This window comes from Crinia signifera, chromosome 6, assembly GCF_055691185.1.
Source record: "Crinia signifera chromosome 6, ASM5569118v1, whole genome shotgun sequence".
Taxonomy (NCBI): Eukaryota; Metazoa; Chordata; class Amphibia; order Anura; family Myobatrachidae; genus Crinia; species Crinia signifera.
Window position 1 is genome coordinate 20,949,655 of NC_139222.1, and position 12,547 is coordinate 20,962,201.

Genomic DNA, 12,547 nt, shown 5'->3' on the forward strand with positions numbered 1-12,547 from the left:
TAGCCTATATAACCAGGACCCTGTCTGTGTTAGGGTAGCCTCTGCAGCCTATATAACCAGGACCCTGTCAGTGTTAGGGTAGCCTCTGCAGCCTATATAACCAGGACCCTGTCAGTGTTAGGGTAGCCTCTGTAGCCTATATAACCAGGACCCTGTCAGTGTTAGGGTAGCCTCTGTAGCCTATAGAACCAGGACCCTGTCAGTGTTAGGGTAGTCACTGTAGCCTATATAACCAGGACCCAGTCAGTGTTAGGGTAGTCACTGTAGCCTATATAACCAGGACCCTGTCAGTGTTAGGGTAGCCTCTGTAGCCTATATAACCAGGACCCTGTCAGTATTAGGGTAGCTGCTGTAGCCTATATAACCAGGACCCTGTCTGTGTTAGGGTAGCCTCTGCAGCCTATATAACCAGGACCCTGTCAGTGTTAGGGTAGCCTCTGTAGCCTATATAGCCAGGACCCTGTCAGTGTTAGGGTAGCCTCTGTAGCCTATATAACCAGGAGCCTGTCAGTGTTAGGGTAGCCTCTGTAGCCTATATAACCAGGAGCCTGTCAGTATTAGGGTAGCTGCTGTAGCTTATATAACCAGGATTCTTGATTCAGGGCCGGGGTGCCTGAGTTTGCTGATGTGTATGCTGTATTGGAAACCCTGCTGATAATAACCGTAGTGTACTTTAAAATGAAAGTAATTTATTACTGGGATCCAGCCATCTTGGTCCCCTCGAACTTTAACCCACCGGTAACAGAATATGGACTACATCATCAGAAAATACAAATGAGGAGAATATGACATCTTTGTACATGTATGGTCCATTCGTATTATCGGGTCTTATACGGCCAATCTCATTTCTTTCCATTTGTATGGGGATCTGCCGTATACGCCCATCTTAGTACATTCCCCCCTATGTGTCTCATGTTATGTAATGGGAGCAGTTGTACAGATCCTGCCACATAGCATCAGACACCGGCATCTGCCCTGTGGGAACACATTATCTTTCAGCTCTGACCCCAGTGACAGAGTAACAGATCCCACATTATGGGGCTCATGTGGAGGTGGCCGGGAGTTGTGTCTAAGTACCGGATGCCAAATGGGATCCATAAAGCTGCCTGGTGCTGGGCTCATGGGCTGTGAGTACCACGGAACGTGGCTGGCTCGGCAATCCCAGCACATGCACCTCCTACATAGGTGCCCGGGGTGTGACAAGAGGCGCAGAGTCATAGTGATGGCCCAAATATCAGTATACACCACACACATTACAGTACAGGGTCACACAGTGTATTTATTACATATATATTACAGAGAGGCTGTTATACATAACATAAAGCACAGTTACAATCATAAATGATAGAATCATGTGTGTAACTTGCACCAAGGGTGGAGAGGGTACCAAGAGGTTACGCTTTACACTAATTGGGAGTCCATGTAAACATTGACACGAGAAAATGTGAAAAATATATGCTGACTTTTTTAGATCGATATTTTGACCCTGTGAAACATTCCTATGCTGAAATTGAATGTCTATCTAGACACTGTCTATCTAAGAATCCACATACAATGGATGATAGAGGGATTTAGTATTGATGCTTCCGTTTCATGTAGATCAGTTCATTTAAACTATATTTTTTGTGTGTGAGTTTTCTGGTGTCTACGAACAACTGGTTTATGTGTAAAACATTTCCCACATTCAAAACATGAAAATGGTTTCTGTCCTGTGTGACTTCTCTCATGTGTAACAAGATGGGAAATGTTTTGCACAGAAATCACACTTTCAGAGCATGGAAATGGTTTCTCGCCTGTGTGAAGTCTCTCATGTTTAACTAGACTTGTCTCTTTTGCTAAAACATTTCCCACATTCAGAGCATGAAAATGGTTTCTCACCTGTGTGACTTCTTATGTGAAACAAGAGATGAATTATATGTAAAACATTTCCCACATTCAGAGCATGAAAATGGTTTCTCACCTGTGTGACTTCTCTGATGTGTAACAAGATACGATTTATATGTAAAACATTTCCCACATTCAGAGCATGAAAATGGTTTCTCACCTGTGTGATTTTTCTGATGTATAACAAGATACGATTTATTTGTAAAACATTTCCCACATTCAGAGCATGAAAATTGTTTCTCACCTGTGTGACCGCTCTCATGTGTAACAAGTTGTGATTTCATTATAAAACATTTCCCACATTCCAAGCATGAATATGGTTTCTCACCTGTGTGACTTCTCTTATGTAGAACAAGAGACGATTGAGTTGTAAAACATTTCTTACATTCAGTGCATGAAAATGGTTTCTCGCCCGTGTGAAGTCTCTCATGTTTAACTAGACTGTCTTTTTGTCTAAAACATTTCCCACACTCAGAACATGAAAATGGTTTCTCTCCTGTGTGATGCCTCTCATGTATAACTAGACTGGCTTTTTGTCTAAAACATTTCCCACACTCAGGACATGAAAATGGTCTCTCATCTGTGTGACTTCTCTCATGTATAACAAGAGATGATTTGCTTCTAAAACATTTCCCACATTCAGAACATGAAAATGGTTTCTCACCTGTGTGATATCTCTCATGTGTAACTAGACCTGATTTATCTCCAAAACATTTCCCACATTCAGAGCATGAAAATGGTTTCTCACCTGTGTGACTTCTCTCATGTCTAACAAGAGTTGATTTGCTTCTAAAACATTTCCCACATTCAGAGCATGAAAATGGTTTCTCACCTGTGTGAATTCTCTCATGTGTAACAAGAGTTGATTTCTTTGTAAAACATTTCTCACATTCAGAGCATGGAAACGGTTTCTCAGCTGTGTGATGTATCTGATGTAAAACAGAATCTGACGGATGTATAGAACTCTTACCAAACTCAGAACTGGATGCTATTGTATCATCTTTATGATCTTTAATGTGTGTAGTAAGGTCTGAATGATCAGGAGAAGGTTCCTCATGACTAGAGGGACCAGATGAAATATCTGCACTGGGAAATGTTGGGTGTGTATTGGGGATAATGGGGTTTTCCTCTGGAGAATCTTGTCTGATGTTCTTATCTTCTAGTATATAACCTGGAGACACAATGAGATCTCCCTCCGAGGTATTCCTGCTTGTGCGCCCATCTACAGGAAACAGATGAATGACAACAGACAGAATTGTTTACATTGAGAAGCAAATGTTCATGGATGTTTTATCACTTAAACTGAACATGTCTAATGCTGCGCACACACTGGCCGATATATCGCTGGTCCATAAGCCAGTGATAGGTCTGTGAACAACGTCAGTCAACGTCAACATACCTAAAGCTAGATGGCGCTGTGTGTGAGGGTGATCTCCTGACCTCCCGTACACCCGCTGCAGGAGCCGGCGGTGATCAGCAGCTGCATTGGCCGGCGCATATAATGGCACACGCCCAGTTATGACATCAGTCACTATGGGTTGGGCAGGGTGTATGGAGAACACGCTGCCCGATCCGTCCACAGATATATCTCTAATAGAGCACACACATGGTGAGATAGGCTTACAGAAGCAAAGTCAAATAGAAAATCGAATGGTTTTTGTACATTAGATGCATACTGGATCCCAATGCGCGCTCCCGTGTAGTGTAAATCAACTGATCAAAACCCTTCAGTTCGCATTTTTTTTTGTAAGCAGATCACATCTCCCATACTTCTAATAGGAACGTGATCTAGCCAAATTAACCAAAACTAAAAAAGAGTCAAATACCCTGTGATAATAATGCAGCTTCAGCTGGGGAATCACAGGGCTCAGGTGCAAATTCTGGGCTTCTGCACAGCTCTCTCTGTTCCTAGGCAGAGAGAGCTGTGCGGGGACGGGGCCAGGATGATCAGCTCTGTGTGTCCTGTGTCACACATGCTGATCACAGTGTAAAAAACAATCATACTCACCTCCACAGGGGATTGCTTCCAGTCTACAGGGCCTCCTGCTGTGCTGTGACCCCTAGTGCAGTAAAGTGATGCTGCAAAGCGGCAGGTCACTTTACAGCAAGGGCTCTATACACCGGAGCAGCTGCTTTCTCCGTATACACAACTTGTGCGGCTGCACCTCCATCTGATTTGGGAGTCAGTACATCCATGTGCATTGATAATTGATACATCTGTGCGATGTATTCGGTGATCGCATTGCGAGTTTGGCCGATATTATCACATCCTCAGATGCAGATGTGATAAATGGGCCCCATATACTGTAAGGTCTAACAAGCAGGGCCCTCTCCCTTCTGTGCTTTTTCTTCCCTGACCTATACTGTCGTCATCTCCCCAATACCGACAGTGGCACGGAACCTCTGGGATCATCCGGCACTGCTTACATGGCTGCTGTGACTGCACATGATGCAATATTGCACTGAATAGACCCAGGCACAGTGACATGCAGACCGAGGGTAGTCACATTTCCCAAGATGTGAGGGGAGAGCAGGAGTATAATAGGGGCGGATGGCCCCTAATGTATGAGATACACCAGAGAATGTGGGGAGGAGACTGGTCAGATCTCTGGGCTGGTAACACACAGTGACATGATGTGAGGGGGAGAGCAGGAGTATAATAGGGGCTGATGGCTCCTGATGTATGAGATACACCAGAGAGTGCGGGGAGGAGACTGGTCAGATCTCTGGGCTGGTAACACACAGTGACATGATGTGAGGGGAGAGCAGGAGTATAATAGGGGCTGATGGCTCCTGATGTATGAGATACACCAGAGAGTGTGGGGAGGAGACTGGTCAGATCTCTGGGTTGGTAACACACAGTGACATGATGTGAGGGGAGAGCAGGAGTATAATAGGGGCTGATGGCTCCTGATGTATGAGATACACCAGAGAGAGTGTGGGGAGGAGACTGGTCAGATCTCTGGGTTGGTAACACACAGTGACATGATGTTAGGGGGAGAGCAGGAGTATAATAGGGGCTGATGGCTCCTGATGTATGAGATACACCAGAGAGTGTGGGGAGGAGACTGGTCAGATCTCTGAGCTGGTAACACACAGTGACATGATGTGAGGAGGAGAGAAGGAGTATAATAGGGGCTGATGGCACCTGATGTATGAGATACACCAGAGAGTGTGGGGAGGAGACTGGTCAGATCTCTGGGCTGGTAGCACACAGTGACTCCACAGGAGATGTTCACAGTGGGTTATAGATTGGTAGTCACCAAGAGCATGGCACTGTAAGAAATGTAACATAGTAACACATAACAAAAGAACAGATAACGCAAGCAATTAACAACAACAACATAGCAATACACCATGGCAGGTAAAGAACCAGTGCTGGGTGGGCTTCCAGTGTCTCCTGTGGAATTGGCGAAAAGGATTTACCTGGTAAGTACCAAAATCCCAATTTTCTCCTCATGCAGCAGGAGACACTGGAGATGTTCACATTGGGGAAGTCCCAGAGCCCCCAACATGGTCCCAGAGCACTGGGAACCCTGCAGCACCATTTGTCTGAAATGAGAGGACAGGGTCGCAGAAGTATTAAACCTGAAAATGTTTAGAAACGTATGACAGCTAGACCAAGACACCGCCCCCCGGGCAGCTGCCATGAGGAAGCCACAGACCTAGTTGAATTTGCCGAAATGGAAACTGGATGAACCCTAGAATCCGCCACATAAGCGAAGCTAACGGGTCAATGACCAAGCAAAGCTAACGGGCCAAAGTTTGTTTTGACACAGGCCATCTCTTATGAGCCGCATCATAGCGAACAAATAGACAATCAGATTTTCACAATGAGGCTGCAGTAGCCACATAAATGCGAAGGGCCCATACCACGTCAAGGGACCTGGAAGCAGGGGAATCCTCTGAAAAGACCAGAACTACAATTGGCTGATTTAAATGAAAACTGGAAACCACCTTGGGAAGGAGAGAGCTCCCAATTCAGAGACTCTTCTTGTGGAGGCTAAGGCAAGAAGCAGTACCACTTTAAAAGGAGAGATCTTAAAGCCATCGAATCCAATGGCTCGGAAACCGAGGACTGTAAAAAGGACAGAACCAACTGCAGGTCCCAAGGAGCAGAAGGTGCAACAAAAAGACACTGCAACCTAAGTACACCCTGAAAAAAATGTTTGCACTTCTGCCAGGAGAGACAACTTTTTTGAAACAAGAACATGGACAAAGCCGAGACCTGCACCTTTAAAGATCCCAACCTTCTTTATGCGGTGTAAGAGATGCGGCAGTAACGGAAATGGAGGAAATAGATAAGCGAACTGGAAGCCACTAAGGCGTCTACCTAAAGAGCTTCTGGGTCTCGGGATCTCACGAAATACAGGGGGTGTTGTTGATTTGCTCTGAACACCATGAGATCGACCTGTGGACGTCCCCATCTCAGTTTCAAGAAAAATCATAAAAATCATCAAAAGATCATAGTGTAACCAGTTTCGTTTTTTTTAATCAGTTTCTGATCATAAGGGGAAATCCAAAAAGACTCTTCTGCTATGGGTTGTGATAAGTTCTTTCCTTCTTAGTGAAAGAATGGAAGATTATTCTCTTACACAATGCTTATATTCACACGTATTTTATAAAACCTATAAAGGTATCTTTTATCCAGACTACCACACCATACAAGCAATTCAAAAGTAGGCGCACACGTTTCTTACACAGTCTCGCTTGGTATCTTCATACTGTATGTTATAAACTTTGTGGAAGATGTTAAAACAGAAATGAATGCATCAACAATTCTATGCTTTTATTACACTGTTTTCTTAAATACTTTTATTATTGCTGCAGTTGGCGTTAGCTTGTTGCACAAGCTACTAGCCACGGCGTATGAGGCCTGCCCTTTGCGCTAAGTAGCAGGTGTTTGTCAGCAACCAACTATGACTAGCATAAAAAAATTATAAAAAATGGCTGAAGATTCAGAGCAGTGCTGGAAGAGTGATTTCTTATAGAAAACGGTTTTTGGTTTTATAAGTTTAAGAATGTGATGTTGACAGTATAGTGGAGCAAGGACAGCCAGCTACTCTCCACAAACTTGTCAACATTATGAGAACAGGGGCCACACATGCATAGACCCCAAGGCCACTGAATCTTTCCCTAGTAACAAGGAAGTTGGGTGTTGGGTTAATTATGGCATCATGATTGAAAGTAGAGCTTGCCAATAAGACTCAATGCTTATGAGTAATTAATGTAATTAAGGTTTAAATATCAGCGTTAGAGAAGGAAGGGGCAGGCAGTTGAGGAAGAACAGGCAAGCAGGGGGCTGGAGGTAACTATGAAATGAGGTTTAATGGCCGATCACTGTCCTTAATAGGTTTCCATTTTGATTTGATTTAGAATTATTGTTTAAGTATTAGCTAATCAATTTTATGTCTCTTGTGTTAGTCTGCATTTGCAAATACCTGTAATTAAGCTATCTTGCAAGTAAAGCTTTGTCATACATTTTTTCAAGTTTGTGTTGGCCTGCAATTATTTGAGCGTTTGCCATTATATTTAAGGGTTATAAAGGACACATAAATAAGTCTCCGTTATCAAAGAAAAAATTGTGAAAAAGAATTTTGAAAGGACTGTACCCTGACCACCCAGTAGTCCAGGTGGTAAGAGCTCAATGAGCGCGGTCAAATTTCTGTCATTTTTTATTGTATTTGTGTCCCCATCTCAACGTAAGCATGTGGAACACCTGAGGGTGGAGAGACCACTCCCCGGATCCACGACCTGCCAACTGAGGAAGTTGGCTTCCCAATTTTCTACCCCTGGTTTGAAAATCACCGATAGAGCCTCAGTGTACCTTTCTGCCAAAAGTAAGATTCTGGTCACCTCCTTCATGGCTGTGCGACTCCTCATCTCGCCTTGGCGGTTTATGTACGCCACAGCCGTGGCATTGTCCGTTTGGACTCTCACCACCCATCCTTGAAGAAGTGTGGGCTGATTATAGAGCGCAAAAGATTGCTCTCAGTTCTAAGATGTTGATTGGTAAGGTTAACTCTGTCAGAGATCAGGTTCCCTTGAAATGGGCTCCCGTCATCAATGCGCCCCAACCGCTTAGACTCGCATCTGTAGTGAGTAGAGTCCACTGGAAAAAGGTTGAACCTCCGCCCCTCCAAGTGGTGTTTTAGAGTCTAACCACCAAAGGAGGGATAGTCTGGTTGTTGGTGATAAGCTAACTCACTTGTGAAGGAAAAGATGTGAGCCCAACCATTGATGTAGCAGGTCTAGTTGAAAAGGCCTGGAGTGAAAACGACCTTAGGGAACTGCCTCAAACAGCCACCATCCGTCCTAGGAGCTGGATACAGATGTGCACTGACACTTTTTTTTGTCCTGTGGTAGGAAAATCCGAGCGATGACGGTGTCCAGTACCATGCCTCGAAAAACCAGCCTCTGGGATGGTTCCAACTGAGATTTTTGATAGTTCGTTCTTCAACAGCACGGCAGGATTCTGAACTAAGTCCTCTGTAAATCCTGAAGAAGCTGATCCCTGAAAGTATGATCCCTGGAATAATTGTTGTTCCTTGTAGACGGAGTATGCTCTTCATCACCGCCATCACCTTGAAACTGGGTGCGGATGAGAGTCTGAACGGCAGGGCTCTGAACTGGAGGTGAGCGGATCTGATGGTGAATCGCAAGTATTGTTGGTGAGAAGGCCAAATCGTGGTGCGTAGATGATCCTTTACATCGATTGACACAAGGAATTCTCCCTGGTCCAGCAAAGCAATGACTGATGGGATTCCATCTTGAACCAATATTTTTTAGAGAAAAGATTGAGATCCTTGAAATTGAGGATCGGTCTCACCTAACCATCCGGTTTTGAGACTAGGAACAGAAATAAAAACTCTGTTTTTGCTGTGTGGAGGATACTGGCATGATCACTCCTGCATTTAGAAGGGCGGACACTGCTAGAAACGTATCCTTCGATGCCGGTAACCCGGTAGTGAAGAATCGTGAATGAGCAGGTGAAAGAAAAATCATCTTGGAATCTTGAAGAAAGAACGAGTTCCTTTACCCATGCATCTAGGCAAGTGTCTTTCCAAACATCCTGAAACAGCCAAAGTCGTCCTCCCACTATTTAGGGATGAGGGCGCCCCTAGGCACAACAATAATGTTTACTAAGTAGAGCAGTTTACAGGGGCAGTATCTGCATGTCCTATCCATTTACACTCTATTTAAGATGGAATATAGTACAGTACAGTGGATATTTTGCAGTTATTGGTACATTTTGGGCTGACAGTACTATCACAGGCATCCAAGTGCCGCCCCCAAACATGTGCCGCCCCTAGGCACGTGCCTCACGGGAAATTCGGCTCTGCCACTATGGGGTTTCCCAGGTGGGCCAGATGCCCGTCATCCACTGGGTCTGAGAGCGGTTGGCAGCTTGAGCTCCCTCTGTTTGGGAGAAAGGAGCAGAGACTCTACCTCAGCCTCTGAAAACTCTGGATGAAGAGGCCGCTCCTCTGATGCGACCCGAAACATGCCGTCGGCCGAAAGGAAGGTCCAGTGTAGTGTCGAGGAGGTGTGGCCAAGGGCCAGTGATATCCATTTGTCTAATTCCTCCCCAAACGAAACGAAACCCATGAATGGAAGAGCCTCTACTGCTTTCTTCGATTCAGAATTAGCCTGCCACTGTCGTAACCATAGGGTTCGACATGCAGAAACGGACAAGGCAGACATCTTTTGAACCTTCTCCCAGATAAATAGCGGATTCCTGTACATGTTTGGCTAAACTGGCAATCTCTTCCATTGGAGCACCTGGACGTAAACCCTCTATGAATTGAGCAGCCCAGGTCTCCACCGCTTTGTTCACCCAGCAGCCCACCATGGCTGGTTGCTACATAACCCCCCCGCCACCGAGCATATCGCCTTAAGCGATGCATCCAACTTCCTGTCAGTAAACTCTTTAAGGTGGAGGCACCGGGCAATACGGTCTTCTTTGACAGCCGTGACACCGAAGATTCAATAATGAGCGGGGTTTCGCAGGCCTTTCTACCCTCTGCAGAAAAAGTGTAAATATTTAACATACAACGCGTAATCTGAAAATGCTTGCCAGGATGTTTCCAGGCTGACTTAAGTATATCTCATCTAACTTGTCAGAATCAGGAGAAACCAGCATTAGATTTTTGCAAAAAATTTAGATTTGGAAGGACCTGGTGTGTCACCCTCCCAGTTGTGATACCCGACGCACCGCTAAGATCAGTGCTTCCACCCTTTGAGAAACAGTCTCAGACTCTTCTATGACTGGTTCCTCCTCTGTATGCGGCTGTACAAACTCTCCCTCCTCTAGACGGGGAGGATCCTCGTCAGAGGAATCAGGCTGTAAAATAGCCGGCAAAAGGCTCTTCTTAGTTAAATGGGGGTATGGTCATTGGGTCACCAGCAAGTTGGTTGACATGGGTTAGACTGACAGGGTCATTAGGTGGACATGGGCTAGTAGTAAAGAGTTTTATGGTTCCGCCCTCATATAAAGCAGCTCTTAGAATTGGATTATTTAGAAAGAAAAAGTGCTAATTAATTATCTGTATATGTATCATTTATAACAATAGGAATAATTGATTAGTTAAAAACAGCGCGGGGGGGGGGGGGGGAGGGAAACTACTTACTACGTCCACCGCACCGACACACTTTAGTCCGCTCGGTGGTGTGGTGACGTCATCCACTTCAGTGGCCCCAGCCTGGTCACAGCAAACAGTGCAGCATAGCCAAACAAATATGGTTGCCGCATACGTGCATATAATATATGCATATATGCGGTGGCCAGATTGGTTTTGGGCAATGCTGCCGTTTGTGCCCAGGCTGCGGCTGCTTGCACCTAGGATGACGCCAGCCCCGGAGGCACAGTCGACAGCTCTGCCAGTGGGGAATCTGGACAGGCCCACCGGGAAATGGCCCGGTTTCCCAGTGGGCCAATCCGCCTCTGCATTCCAGTAATTATAATACCTCCTCTGAGTCGCAGGAAAGATGGTCATTGATTTTGTATTCTTTACCAGATTAATTTGATGTTATGTATTGATTTGGTTGATCCCTTGCTGTTTCTACATGATTTGCAATTTAAACATTTGAAGAACCCTTTGTTCTGTATGGATTTGTTTCCCACCAGGCTTGTGACAAACATGACAAAGGATGTGACCATGTAAGACATTTCCTTTCAACAGACTCACAAATTCGTTTCATTATGGAGAACATACACTTCATCCCGTCACATAATTATTTCTGGCGCAGCGAGCCATGCGAGGGGACGCGGCGCACTTTAACATGTGTCTGTCGACAGTGTCAAAATTCGGGTAAAAAAAAAAAAAAGTGAAAAACCCCATGTTGACGTAATGACCCCATCGACCTTCCTGCATGTCGACCTAATGGCTGTCTAACAACTTGCTGGTGACCAACTGATCCACACCCATTAAATGAGGAGGAGATTTAGAGAGCGGCACCGCTACATATATTTTTTAGGAAACAAAGATGTTAAATACGGATTGTGCTAACAAAAAAAAAAATATTATTACTATTACTTTTTATTTATTTATTTCATGATTATAATAACTATTATTTTTATTACTACTATCATTTATATATCTGTATTATTAATTCCTTATGTTGCTATAACCATTGTTGATGACGTGATCTAAGAATGAACAGCATAGGACTTGCTTTTAAAATGAATATTATTGCCATTTTGTATCACATATTATTATCATTTTAAATGTGTTATGGTCCAATCTCCTTTAAACTCTAAATACCGGTCAGCATAAATAATAATTGATAAATGTTAAAGTATACAATTAGGAATGCACTGTCTATAAAACAATTTACAAATAGTACACGCGTAGATGTAATGCTAAAACTGAAAGCTCATGATCGGCTTCAGCCTAATCACAAAGAGCTGTAACGACCCAGAACGGATATAAATAAGGGCAAAGATAGGCTGTCAGTTATTCCAATTGATAAAGCCGCCCAGTGTGCGGCGAAACGCGTCTTGAGGACCCACAAGCTCCAGCCTTAAATCAGTGCAAACTGAGGGGACCCAGCACATCGTGCATTTAGCACTCAGCAAACCCCGAGCACGGAGATCTCTGCAGCGGCGCGCACAAATCCTGGCAGGCGCTGTTATTCGGCCACACACGGCCTCCTGCCCGGCTCACCACAGCTCCCTCTCCCCATCAAGCCTGGAAGCCTAACCCGGTTACGCATTCCGGCGGCTCAGCAGGGAGACGCTGCAGACGCTACAGAGCAAATGTGGACATTGCTCGTTTACTAAGTGTGTGCCAGCCAGCTATACAACCGAAGCGGCAATTCAACACAAATTCGGACTGCAAGTTACCCCTATACATTTTTCTTGATATATATTTTCTTAAATGTGGAGATTTCTCTTATTTTTCATGTTTTACAATAAAACTTTTTTACATATGTGTATATGTAATTGGTTCATTTTCTATATCCAAAGCGACAACAAAAAGACTGAAAAGTCCCAAGGCGCTACCAGTCCTTGCAGCCGTAACTCCAAAACAAGGACCACTGGGTAATCCTCCTGTGCAAATCTTCCAAAACAAATAGGAATTTCTGGCGCTGGACTTGTATGTTCCAATGTGGATATTTTTCTCGTGCAAATGTGAAAACAAGAGAAAGATGTGTATAAATA

At 44.4% G+C, this 12,547-nt stretch overlaps 1 protein-coding gene across 1 annotated transcript in view; it reads right to left on the reverse strand.

Annotated features, from left to right (window-relative positions):
* The window catches only part of LOC146009541 (uncharacterized), a 60,120-nt gene that overhangs the window by 40,908 nt on the left and 6,665 nt on the right, over positions 1-12,547 (reverse strand). The window contains exon 5 of the mRNA XM_083149985.1: positions 1,879-3,106. Coding sequence (XP_083006111.1) covers positions 1,879-3,106 — 1,228 coding nt within the window. The remainder of the gene's footprint in view (positions 1-1,878; positions 3,107-12,547) is intronic.